General features: G+C 44.2%; 1 protein-coding gene across 1 annotated transcript in view; it reads right to left on the reverse strand.

Moving 5' to 3' along the window:
* The window catches only part of rec8b (REC8 meiotic recombination protein b), a gene marked incomplete at both ends in the record, with an annotated part of 16,200 nt that extends 2,653 nt beyond the window's left edge, over window positions 1–13,547 (reverse strand). The window contains 13 exons of the mRNA XM_080855473.1: window positions 563–753; window positions 1,375–1,447; window positions 1,804–1,935; window positions 3,010–3,166; window positions 3,651–3,708; window positions 6,995–7,082; window positions 8,669–8,742; window positions 8,988–9,060; window positions 9,704–9,809; window positions 10,424–10,499; window positions 12,768–12,910; window positions 13,007–13,075; window positions 13,492–13,547. Coding sequence (XP_080711599.1) covers window positions 563–753; window positions 1,375–1,447; window positions 1,804–1,935; window positions 3,010–3,166; window positions 3,651–3,708; window positions 6,995–7,082; window positions 8,669–8,742; window positions 8,988–9,060; window positions 9,704–9,809; window positions 10,424–10,499; window positions 12,768–12,910; window positions 13,007–13,075; window positions 13,492–13,547 — 1,296 coding nt within the window. The remainder of the gene's footprint in view (window positions 1–562; window positions 754–1,374; window positions 1,448–1,803; window positions 1,936–3,009; window positions 3,167–3,650; window positions 3,709–6,994; window positions 7,083–8,668; window positions 8,743–8,987; window positions 9,061–9,703; window positions 9,810–10,423; window positions 10,500–12,767; window positions 12,911–13,006; window positions 13,076–13,491) is intronic.
* Between the last annotated feature and the right edge of the window lie 354 nt (window positions 13,548–13,901).

The raw sequence follows: 13,901 nt of genomic DNA on the forward strand, positions 1-13,901 counted from the left end.
ATGAGTAGTGTCTGCTTGCATGTGTTTGTGTCTTTGTATGTGGACTGAACACAGGTGTGTGTCTTTGTCAGTGGACTGAGCACAAGTGTTTGTGTGAGTGCATGTGTTTGTGAGTGCATGTGTTTGTGTGAGAGAGTAAGCACTGTACATGTGCATGCATGAGTCTATGGGTGTGAGGGTGTATATGAGCGTGCGTGCATATGTATTTCTGTATCTTTAAAGTGTGTCTTAATGTGGGTGTGTGTGTTTGTGATTGCTTGTGTGTATGTATGTCTGTATTTTTTGAGCAGTGTTAGTGTGTAAGTGTGTGGTTTGTAAGTGCGCGTGTGTGTGCGCGCTGTGTGTTTGTACGTTTGTACTTTTACAGTGTTTTTAAAGTGTGCTTGTGTGTGTGTGTGTGTGTGTGTGCGTGTGTTTGAGTACATTTTTGTACTTTTACAGTGTTATTAAAGTGTGCGTGTGTGTGTGTATGTGTGTGTGTGCGTGTGTTTGAGAACGTATTTTTGTACTTTGACAGTGTTTTTAAAGTGTGTGTGTGTGTGTGTGAGCTGCACTTGTTCACCTCCTGCACACTGGAGTCCCTGTTCCTCCTCTCCAGCTCTCTCTCCTCCAGTCGTCCCCCTAACTCAGAAGAGAGCTCGCTCCTCTCCTGACCCGCCTCCCTCTCCTCCTCTCTTGCACGCCGCCTCCCTGGGTGGGTTGTCAGGATGGTGCACTGTTTCCATAGCGACAGCAGGTCAGGGTGGAGCATAACTGTTTAAGACAGAAGGAAGAAGGACGAGAAGTCAATAGGTAATGATGCCACGATGCGCGCACACACACACGCGCGCGCGCGCACGCACACACACACACACACACACACACACACTTCACTTATTTTACTTATCACAGGACCTATACCTACATTCAAGCCCAGCTATCACATACACACACACACACACACACACTCACTAACACCAGAAACACAAACTTATACACAAAATTATACACTCACACTCACACTCACAACCACACACACACTTATATACAAACATGATCACTCATGTGTCCCAACCTCCACACACAAGAACACACGCAGCCACCAAACACAAACACACACTCATATAAGCCAAGCACTCACCTCACATACAGTATGGCCTGACGGAGGTCTTCTAACTCCCTGTGGTGCATAATAAACCCATAACCCTGGGTTCAGGGGCAGGCCTACATCTTTGTGTGTCTGTGTGTGTGTGTGTGTGTGTGTGAGTGTGTGTCTGTGAGAGAGAGCGTACAAGGCTGCAGGGGTGCCTAAATCAATAGTCATTACGGGCAAATCAGTGGGCCTCTAAAGCCACTTTTCTGCTCGGTTGGAGGAGGAGCTGCGGCATGACTTACCGTCACAGGGGGCGCTCAAGAGCTCATCTACTGAGAGCCTAGACGTAGCAGGAAACTCCAGAAGCACCTCAGCCTAAAGAGAAAGATAGAGAAAGAATGGGAGAGAGAGTGAGAGAGTAAAGATGCATATAAAATATACATATACACATGAACTGACATCAGAACCAACAGCCATGTATATTGTATGTCACTCTGCCTTGACCCCATCTGATGGGATTCTTCAGTCAGTTATCGAGACTGTGATTGGCTGAAACCGATGGCCTCCACCAATCAACAGCAGTGTGAGAACCTAGTGGGTGTGACATCTATTCACGGCATTCAACCCATGCCGTGCTGTGGGTCCCAAGTGGCAGGGTTAAGAATAATGGCTGCATGAACGGAGTGATGTATAATGAATGAGTGGGGAGGAAAAGAAAGATTTTGTCACACCATGGGTACAGTCTCCACGAGGGAGTCCGCGATCCGCTCCTGCATTACACCCTGGGAAATTTGCGTGTGTTGGTCCGCGAACAGCAGCTGGCGGCGCAGGGCCCGTTTGTGCTGGGGAACCTCCAGCTGTGGCTCCTGAGAGAGAGAGAGAGAGAGAGAGAGAGAGAGAGAGAGAGAGAGAGAAAGGGGGGAGGGGAAAAGAGACAGTGTGAGCAAAAGAGAGCAAGGAAGAGAAAAACAGAAGAAGAGAGGAGAGGAAAAACAGAGGGGGGAGGGGAAAAGAGAGACCAAGAGAGAGAGAGAGGGGAAGGGGAGGGGGGAAGAGGAAAAGGGAGAGAGGAAGAGACAGGGGAGTGAGTGAGTAAAGGAAGAGAGAGAGAAAAAGGAATAGCAGATGAGAAGGAGGTGGGAGGATGAGGGGGATAGAAAAAAGGTGATTTTATGGGGGAGGGGAGCATGACAACAGGAGCGTCAGGCATCAGTTAGGAAGGCGGAGGGAAGAATGGAGCGAAACAGAGAGAGAGGGGGAGAGGTAGAGAGGAGGAGAGGTAGAGGTGGAGAGAGAGGGGGTGAGGTAGAGAGGAGGAGAGGTAGAGAGAGAGGGGGGAGGTAGAGAGAGATGGAGAGGTAGAGGTAGAGAGAGGTAGAGAGAGGGGGAGAGGTAGAGAGACAGGGAGAGGTAGAGAGGTAGAGAGAGGTAAAGAGAGAGGGAGAGGTGGAGAGAGAGGGGAAAGGTAGAGAAGGGAGAGGTAGAGAGAGGGAGAGAAGGAAAGAGAGATATAAGAGAGAGAGGTGGGGACATTTTTAATATTTAAAGAGATCTGTGCTGATGCAGGTTCTTTACAATGCCAAATCAGATCTCATTACACACAAGTCTTGAGGAACAACAGTGGATAGGGCTAATGGAACCTGAAATACACACACACACACACATCTCTTTCAAAGACTTACACACACCTTGCTGGGAGTGCACACACACACACACGCACACACACACACACACACACACACACACACACACACACACACACACACACACACACACACACACACACACACACACACACACACACACACACACACACACACACACACATCTCTTTCAAAGACTTACACACACCTTGCTGGGAGTGCACACACACACACACACACACACACACACACACACAAACACACACACACACACGCGCAAACACACACACACACCAGGCTTATAGAGCTTGAGGGCTCCTGCATCATCCCCTTGTCTAGCTCACTGCCCTCTCGTGTTGTAGGACAAGTCTTATGAGTAGGAGTCATCTCCATGGCGATCTTATCCATGGCAACGTCCTCTGGAGGTCCCGTCTCCATTGTCTCCTTCATTCTTTGTGCACTAAGACAATTAAGCACGTGTTATTATGAGATGGTTGATCTGAACTTAGTCCAAAATACCTCAAAGCCCTTCAGCCTACCAGCTATGAGCCACACTCACTGGCTATTATGTCAAGTTGAGTCAATTAACAAAATTGCAAAACCACTGCAATCAGAGGATTGAGGAAAAGATTAGCAAGATCCCTTTAGACAGACAATGAGACTAAAAACCTTCTGCTCTGGGGTCATATGTCAGGCTCCATCACTCCCCTGCTTTCACACTTTTCATTTGAGGTTCAAGTTGAAGCAAGTAGTTTTATTGGGTCAAAAGGTAAAAACTAGCCCATAATGTAAAGTTGTAATATCTCCAGCCCTTGAGGCTATGGATATGCTTTAGCAGGCAGTGCTGCAGTGCTTTATAGACAGCATGTCTGTTTGGATGGTAAAAACTTCATCTTCACCTTTCAACCTTTAAATCTCTTTAAAACATCACTCACTGCTCTGCAGACATCATGGCTGTGTCTGCCTCCCTCTCTTCCTCCTTCTCTCCAGTCTCTGAAAGAGAAGCAGACTCGGGCATCAACAATCAGTGTGGACACATGTGTCCAATTTCCGATTTCAGTCCGATTTAAATTAGAGAGATCTAGATTCATTGTGTCCGACTTGAGTCCGACTGGACTCCGATGTAAACCCCTGGATACACGATTCGATTCCGCTGGGAATTGGACTGGCTGCGCATGTGTCTCTCGAATCTAGATTCAAATTGGACATAACAACTTTTGCACGTGCTTGAGATCGTGCCCACAGACATATACATGCATCATATATGTCTATGATATGATAATCGCTGCTAGACACTCAGTTCTTGTGCTCCCTCTCATTCACGTTGAAATACTGAAACCGAAACTGAAACTTTGAAACTGTTTGGGACAGAACGCGCTAATTCAGTGAACAAATATTTTCATATTACTTTTCCACCAGTTGTTAGTCATGTAATCCATTCATATCGATGTGAATCAATCAATACTAATACAACTTTAACTGTGGTGTGTTTTTGTTTCATTTCACAACGTATTTACTGTATAATCAACGGTAGCAGATGTAAACATTTCCGCATTTGATTTGAACTGACGCGGCCAAGATCTAGATTTGTCACTGCCATGTGCTTTGTGATAGAGCAGTTAACCCCCCATGGAGAGAATCGGATCGGATCGGAGTGCTGCCATCATGTGCCCGCACTGAATGACAGCTGAGCGAAACTTCATACGCTTTGGCTGTTTTATCAATTTAAACTTTCTGTTTGCTTCAGATTCACAATTACACTATATGCATCGACCCTTTGAGGAAGGACAGATCGGACCCTTAATGGGAGTCTCTGTCTAGACCAGTGGTTCTGAACTGGTTGGGCCTTTATATCCTCAATTTCTTATGGTTATTAAGTTGTGACCCAAATTTGATAGAATTCAAACCATAAAATAAACACAAAATTCTAAACATAAACATGGAGCCTACTTGTTGAGAACCACTGGTCTAGACAGCAGTTGACTTGTGGCAGAGAATGAGACCCTAATCTGGCTCTTTTCTGAGTGGTGATTAAGTAAGGGATAATGTACAGTCCACCGGTCAGTATCATAAAAGTAAATCCTGACAGGCCGAACAGGACCCCGACACGCGCTGCTGAATATAACCCTGACCCCGCTTACACTTGCCAACACGATATAAGACATTCCTCCACAATATCTCTTTTTGAATGCTTGTGTTCCTCTGATCTGACACAGACCCTTTCCGCGACTGGCTTCTTTCTGAATGGTGATGAAACACATGAATGAACCATTACAGCACTATCGTAACCCGACCTATTAACGCCAGCTATTAAAAAAGTGACAAACAGTTAAAAACATTTATAGATCGAAAAATCTTTAATCAATCAATCTTACATATTTCAGTAGCGTTGGGTGTCTAGATTACGACTGGTGACTTGTTTGGATTTCAACTGAAACGTGTTTTCCATTATTTTCCGTTGTGTAGACCAACACGCAAAATAAGCTGATACAGGAGGTTGTACCTATTAACAGCCTTTCGTGATTTACCTGTGATATGTGTGGTGTAAGGAGATTAGCCAAAAATTTTACCGATATGATCAAGTATGATTATCAGGACCCATAACCTCTCGTGAACATCTCCTAACTTGGTCGTCGTCTCTGCATTAAGCGGGAAATTTAATTTAAAGAGGGAGAGAGGTCTCTGTGTCGGTTGAAAACTGTATGACCCTCACAAAATCTCGACGCGAAATCGAATTCGTTCAGTTCTTTCCATGCCGGTTTGTACACACATAAATAAATCGCTGTCTAGTACACTAAATAAAGCTGTACAACTGCAATTATTTGCACACATACAAGTTAAATACCCCATTTGGGCAACATTTTGCGTGTTGGCAAATCCGTTATACTGGTTGACACAAAAAATCAATATTAAGTAACATGTTCCCGTGTGAGGATGTTAATATGTCTGGGGCGTTAATATGTCAGGTTACAATACATGTTCAGCTCCAGTAGGTTCACCAGGGGTTAACTGACAAACCTGGGTAAGTTTACTCAGAAGAAGTGGTAAGCCTCTTAAAAGAAGAGCCCTATGGTTTTGTTTTGCTAGGAGAAAGAAGCCATAGGGCTCTTCTATAAGGAGATTTACCACTTACTCCGAGTTACCTTACCCAGGTTTGTTACTAAAACACATACTTGGAGCACCCCTCTGGTAATCCTGGAGTAAACCTGGTAAACAGAAATGTTTCTATTTCTTTAACATGTACAGGGCATAATATAGACAGCGCAAGAAGTGCAGACATTGCAAGGAAATTTCAGTCCATATGGACTTGACAATCTTCATTGCAATAAAAAAACTGTATATTGGTGTAACATCGGTAGTTTATCCCAGTCGTTACTGACTCTCTCTGACGTCACTCTTGCTCACCCACAATGCATCTGCATGCGTGAAATACTTCTGGGATAGACCAGGAAGCGGGGATGGATGATGTCTGTATGAAGCCCCAGGCGAAACTGTAAGGAGGTCAGTGGTTGATCTACTTTATAAATGTAGGTTTGTATTACGTGTATTTAACTAGTTACTTATGAATGTCACAGGAGAGGAGGTGGTCTGGCCCATTGAGAGAGAACATAAAGCAGGCAGTGTTATCAGGGTCACGTATGTTTCGCCAAAGTGGGTTACTTTAGAAACAGGGTTGCGTTGTGTTTTTGGGCTATTGCACCACTTTTCCAGGGTAGTTTATTGGCCCAGTGCGAAGTGAGGGTTATCAGAGTCTCTCTCTCTCCACCCTCTTAGACTTTATTCAGGAGTGTGCAACATGTTGCATGATTAGAAAGCTAAGAGAGTAAAAGCTCTCACGTCTGTGCTCTACACAACACGTCTACGTGGCATATTTAGGTGCCACACAGAATACAATGATGACAGCTACTCTCTTCTCCTCCTGACTCTGGACCCCCTGTGTGAGTGTGTGTGTGTGAGTGAGTGTGTGTACGCGTGTGTGATATCTGCATCTGTATCTCTCCTGTGTGTGTGTGTGTGTAAGTGTGTATGTGTGTGTGTGTGTGTGTGTGTGTGTGTGTACGCTGGCCTGTGTGATATCTGCATCTGCATCTCTCCTGTGTGTGTGTGTGTGTGTTTATGTGTGTGTGTGTGTGTGCGTGTGTGTGTGTGTGTGTGTGTGTGTGTGTGTGTGTGTAAGTGTGTGTGTGTGTGTGTACGAGTGTGTGATATAACATGACACCACATGTGTGTGTGTGTGTGTGTGTATGAGTGTGTGTTGTGTGTTATGCCTCTCCTGCACCTCTCTCTCCCTCCATCAGGTGGTCGCTCTCCTTCAACAGCATGTCGATCTCCTGGGCGGTGGGCTCCACCAGCTCAGCGCCTCCAAACTGCCAGAGGAGCACAAACACAGGAGAGAATGAGACATGGGCAAGGTAAAGAGTTTCCACAAACAGCACAAAAGCTGTTGTGACGGAAAACACATTAGTAAGGGAGCTGTATGGATGCAGTCCAGCGTTCTTGGCAAAAGGGTTTTCATATTTTAGCTCAAAAGCCAATTAAACGACCTCTCCCTGAAGCTCTGGGTTGATTGGCTGAAATTGTTTTCCCCCATCTACAGAGCTACGACTGTGTATGAACACCATTGTTTTTTGGAGCGCACACACTGAAATAACAGCTAGAGGACTGTGAGGAGCGATTTGTTGAATTTGGCAAAAGGTGTATGGGATTACAAGGTATTAGCATCAGGGCCTGAACCTTTAAGAGGAAACTATTATCATCAAAAAGCAGCATACCAGAAACATATCTTGAACAGGTATGTCTATGCTACACCTAGCTTACTAAAGGCCAATTTAGGGTCGTTTTAGACGCAGAGGCGTAAGCACATAATTTACACAAGGAACTTGTTTTAGACAAGTTTCGATTTAAGGTTCGTTTTAGACGTAGAGCCGTGTTGCAAGGCTTGTGAGCCGTGTTGCGTGTTGCAAAGCAAATTGACGCCAGAACTGTAGATTTTTTTTTGAGTTAAGTAAGCCTATTTATTGCAGCAGGACAAAGGAAAAAATCTTACCGGAGCATGAAAGTGTAGTGGGCGAAAGGCTTGATGTTATGAATACATGTGTTACACAAAATACAAATGTTGGCAATTCAGTACCAGTGGCGAAAAAGACAGCACATGACGCAAAAGTTCGTTTATTGACATCTTTTAATGACTGCGACAGGCTTTAAAACGATGTGTTTATGAGTTACATTATTCAAAGATGAGGTGGTAAACGGCGAGAGAATCTCATCATGTTGTCAATGCTTGTAACTACAATGGTGCTGGCCACAAGGTAACGGCAGGTTACTGTTAACTTTTGTATGAGCAGACCGGGCTCATTCTATCAAACTCGCTGGTGCAATTGATGGATTCACGTCAATATGAACTCAATGAAAGATATCACCATGACTCACAAGTGGCGGAAAATGAATATGAAAGTACCTATTTGTTCGTGAATGACCACATTCTCTCCAAACAATCGCGGGTGAGAATGGGATATTCGCGGTAATTTGAGCGTCCTTATAAGTGTTTAAAGAGGATTTGTAAAGGAGTTCATGTCTTCGGACCTCTTCTGTTATGTTTGTTCCTAATCCATAAGAAAAGGCTTGTTAGACGGTCTGCAGGGTATTCATGATTTAAAAAAATGTCTGGGTCTAAAAAAGACTGTATGCTATTAACCCGGAAACTTGAGACTCTGTGTGAAAGGCTGTGGTAGCCGGCCAATCACAGCCTTTGCGAGCTGTGTAGGGCCGTAGTGTTTTAGTCGCATAGTCAGGAATTTTGGGCGACGCACTTAAGCACGTAAGGGGGGGTATTTTACCGCGCAAGGGGGGGTTGTGTATCTTACGTGCTTACGCGTTACGTCTAAAACAGAGCATAATTCGGCCTTAACCGTAGCTCAGCTGTATGCCATTGCTGAGGATATTGCCAACTTACCTCCAGCATGGACAAGGCTGTCAGCTCTTTCTCCTTAAGAGTGATGCAGTCTGGGGACGCAGTGTGGCCAGGAGCTGCCAAAAGAGAAAGTGGGAGTTAGAGGAGTGTAAGGGATACATAAAGAGGGTTCAAATGGTGCCAGTGTGAAAAACAGAAAGGGCCGAGGGGAGGAGAGGAGAGGTAGGGGAAAAATCACACACACACACACACACACACACGAGGCAAACCCAAGGACGTGGGTCCAGTGACACTGGGTTATTTGAGGAACAAATTCTCCCCCCTCCCCTGCGTTTTGAGCCCATCCCACCGACCCACTCACCCTCAGGCTGGGACCTTCTCGGGACCTTCACTAGGGGGCGCTCTGGAGTATGGACCTCCATGAACCTCCAGGACTGATGAGAAAACACAAACACACACAGGGTGCAATCACCAGTCCACACGAACAAAACATATTTAAGAAGAGGAATATTGATTTGCTGTTCTATGCTTTGCCCCGTGCTTGAGTTGTGATGCTGAGTGGGTGCTATGTCTGAGCGTGTCACGTGATAACCCATTCATCTCTTTTTTCCATCGCAATTTTTCCCGCTGGTGTGACGGCAGGGACTGATTTTAGAGAAGGACTTAGTTGACGCCCCGTGGTAAAAACAAAATGAAAAGTCTCTTTGCCTCGATTATATTTCCGCTTCCACATTTAACCTCACCTCTTTCCACTGAGAGACACCTCCATGTTTAACATATTTATGGGTGTGTGTGTGTGATATGAATCACCGTTTATAAAATGACCTTGAAAGGATATCAGAGAACACAGGTTTGCATTCAGAGGCATCTGAGACCACAGTGTTCACTGCTACAGTCTGCATGTGCACGTAGTGTGTGAGAGAGTTACTGTGTGTGTGTGTATTACCTGTGTATCTGTGTATATATATGTGTGTGGGGGGGTTTGGCTATGCATGTATGTGTGTGTGTTCCCTGAATGTCTGTGTGTATGTATGTTTTGTGTGTGTAAGTGTGCGTGTGTATGTGTGTGCGTATTACCTGTGCCAGCTGATATGGGCTTGGCAACTCTGAGCCCATCACTCCAAAGAAAGGCTCCATGGCCTCCCCCATCAGACCCTCTGGGTCAGGGTTATTTAGAGCCAGTCTGGAGAGAGAGAGAGTGGAGGATGGATAGAGAGGAGAGAGGGAGAGGGGGATAGATGGAGAGAAAGGGAGAGATGGAGAGAGGGGGAGAGATGGAGATAGAGAGGGGTGGAGATGTAGGGGAGAGATGGGGAGGAGAGAGATGGATAATAGACAGTAATAGAGGGGGAGGATGAAGAGGAGAGAGGGGGAGAGGGAGAGGGAAGAGAGGAAAGAGAAAGAGAAAGAGGGGGAGAGAGGGGAGATGGGAGAATAGAGGGTGACAGAGGAGGGGCGAGGGGAAGGAGAGAGACAGAGAGGAGGGGAAAAGAAGGGAGTGAGAGAGAATGGAAGTAAAAGAAGGAGACACAGATTGATATAGAAAAAGGAAGGTGTATATATATGTGTGTTATACACAAACATATACATATAAAGTGACAGAGAGAGAAATGAAGATAAGAAGAGATGGAGAGAATGAGAGAGAGAAAGAGACAAGAGGAGGGAGAGAGAGCGTGCACACCACACAGGCCATCATTAATAACTCTGCCATCCATGCACAGCGCCATCAGTAACAGTCACAGCTCGGAGGCAGGGCGGTGGTGTGTGTGGAGGTGAGTGCGACTCTGTCCGGCTGACCTGTCTGGCTCCTGCATGTCGATGCGGGCGTGCCTCTCCGAGCGGAGCAGCCTCTCAATCGCCTGCTGGATCTCCTCTGCAAAGACCAGTCCACACAGGCATGTACCATTAAAACCCAATTTCCACACATCTCACCGTGTCAGTAATACAAAGAGCTTTAACAAATGACCCGATCACATTGGACCGTATTTCCCTAGCAATTATCTCCAAGTGTGTGTGGTTAGTGTCTTTATCGCTCCTTAAAAGCCCTAATGATGGTATTCTTCAACAATCCTGAAGTTAATTTTATTATTGTGATTAATGTTAAAATGTTAAAAGTCTATTGATCTGACTTGCTTATCAGGGCTAGATCGATCCAATTACATTCCTGATGTATGGGGGTGATTTTTATCAGCGTGAGTGAAAAGGGAATATTTGTAGACTGATGCTCATGAGCTTTTGAGTTGATTTAGGTCATGTAGAGGGGTTATGGGGTTCTATCACCTCTCTTGATGCATTGCATTTTCAATCACAACATTAAATGGGGTCTTTTGTGATCACAGCCTTGCAGCTTCTTCAGAGGCGAGTTAAAGTCAATATCTGGTGAAGTTTCTTTAAAGATGCCTATGTGATACTGTGATACTGAGGCAGCCTGTGGAATGGTAGGTGGGTAAGGCGTACTGTACCTCTGAGGTTCCGACCTGCTCTGAGATCCCCCACATTTTAGCCTATGGCCGCAAGGCAGAGACAACCAGATACAACACTCCTAAACTCAAGAACCCAGACACAACTAAGAAATTAACCTGGACCCTAAATAATAAATTCCAAGGAGCACTCAGTAGCACCAGCAATGGCATGGAAGCAACCTGGAAAGCTATCAACATCCATGTGGATACATACTAGGCACCAAGAACAGAAAAGATTAGATCTGGAGTCATGGACACTGGTAGAGACGAGGAGGAGGCTGAGGTGAATGAAGATGGATGAAGAATCAGAAAGACTCCAAGAAATATATTCACTGGAATACTCAAGTCAATAAACAAGTGAAATAGTAGAAGATGAAGAGCCTAAGACAAGACAAAAGAGAATACCATGAAAACCTAGCTATGGAAGCAGAACTAGCTGTAGAAAGTTAGGAATCACCTGACAATCTGCTTCAAACTTTAGCCCAGGAAGTTGATTGGTAAGGAACAAAAAAGGTGAGAAAATCACTAGTGAAGAAAAATAACTCCAACGACGGACAGAACACTTCAAGGAAGTTTTGATCAGATCAGAGCCTGCACTAACAGACCAGCTACAGACAGATGAACTGGATGTCCACTGCACTCCTCGAACAAAGGAAGAGATCCTAAAAGCACTTAAGAAGATGAAGTGCAAGAAAGCACCAGAGAAGGGACACCATCACCAGTAAAGTGCTCAAGGCAGACACTACGTTTGGAACAGAATGGTCATCTATGCACAGGTGTTTTGTGAAAGTTTTACTGCAGTAGCCTCATAGGCAGTCATCTTAACCACTTAACTCACATTCAACAATCCAGAGTAACCTGTTCAGATATTTTCCATGTGATGTCATCAACATGCTTATCATGGAAAGTCGCAAATGTGGGTGGAGCGAAAGCAGATGGAATTCTGTGAGTCAAGTCAAACGAAGTGACAATAGCAACATTCGATAATGCTGGGCTGGTACGTGTCACTAATTGATTTAGCCCTTTGACCGCACTCAAATCACCAAGGTATTCCCAGTCATTACTTAAACACTGCCAGAAGCAGCACAAAATAACAACTGCAAAGAAGATCTCATAGACATCAGCAGAAAAGAGACTAAAACCATGCAGATAATGGATGTCCAACCAATGTCCATACATCTCAATAAAGAAAAAACACAGAACAAGTATCTGGGCAGTGTAGTTAGGCAGGCGCCAGCAGATAACAAAAAGCAAAAGTCACATTGTCCCATCAAAAAGCACGGAGATCAAAGAACATCAAAGAAAAGACAAAACTGAATATTTTCAAGAGAAACGCTATGTCTGTGCTGCTACATGAAGCAGAATGCTGGAGAGACCTGAAGAGAGACAGTCACTGACTATCAGATCCTTCAAACATCTTGCAGGTTATTCAAGAAAAGTCTAAAAAAAAGTCTGTAATGAGTATATTGGTTGGTAGCTTAAAGACCTATTATCAATTAACAATCAAAGTTTTATCTCAAAGAAATACAACATTAAAATATGACAAATACTACTACAACGGAATAGAAAACAATAAATATCACGTGTTTTCTGTTTTCGAAACACAATTACCACTACTGTGGTCTTTAGACAAGGCTTTATCTAGAACTGTGAGTGGGCATTTCAAGCCTCTATCTTACCCAGCAAAAAGCCACACTGGCGGTGGTAGATGATGACAACACCATAGTGTAGTTGAGAGGAGAGGTAGAGGGAGAAACGTGGTCTAGGCAGACTCGGGTGGGCAGGTTGCACATTCACCATCACGTAGTCAATGATGTCTTCACTACCGGAACACACATACAGTAAGTTGTGTCATGCTGCTTTGCACAAAGCCAACCGAATACAATAATGTGTATGTGCTGTCAAGTAGTAGCCTTACCACGTTCGGTTGACGTTTACTTTCAGAACTTCCCTTCTGGTGATCCTGACACCTTTGGTGGCTGCCAACCTATTAATCATAGCATTGATTAACATGTGAATTAGTGTGACTTCATATCATAGTAACGTTACCATGTCACTGAAATATTAGGTATTTCATGAAAACAAACAGGTTCCAAAAAGATGAACAGTTCCATACTGCCCTGAACATACCCATCATGACAGAAATGATGTGCTGGTCACTTATACAGTTAGCTTTGTAAAGTTAACTTACTAAGCTATGCTATAAGTTTAGTTAAAGTTAGCTAATGTTCGCAGTGGCCGCTTTAGTTAAGGTAATGCTAAAATTAGCTGCCGATCATTCAGTTTACACATTAATGTGACTTTAAGAAAAAACTTAAATATGGTGGTTGAAATAATTTCTCATTCTACACATATCTAATGATCAATCTAAATGTTAGGCCTTAAGCCCCTACATTCACTCACCAGATTGTGGAGAAGCAGCCTGAGTGCCGCTGCAGGACTTCGGGGTAGTAAAACATTTTTCCTGAGGTAAAAATTCAGGATAAATACGTTATACCTTGCTCTCACTGCTTCCAGACACAATGTGAGTTAGCTGAAGAGTTAGATTTTTTTTTTTTATCTCTATATTCACTCACAATACAGCTGTTGCTCAAGTTTTTTTTAGATGTCTCAGTTCTCCCCAGTCAAACTCTGACAACTGCTGAGAAATATGATGGTTTAATCCGTCACAGGTATATTTTGCCGCCAATGGCTTGACCAATCATATCTTACTACATTTCAAGACGTTTCCTCACACATAATAAATAATAACTACTGTATTGTGTTTACTCCATTGTCGGTGCCATATCAAAATAATATGAAAATTATATTCC

This window comes from Sprattus sprattus (genome assembly GCF_963457725.1).
Source record: "Sprattus sprattus genome assembly, chromosome: 17".
Lineage (NCBI taxonomy): Eukaryota > Metazoa > Chordata > Actinopteri > Clupeiformes > Clupeidae > Sprattus > Sprattus sprattus.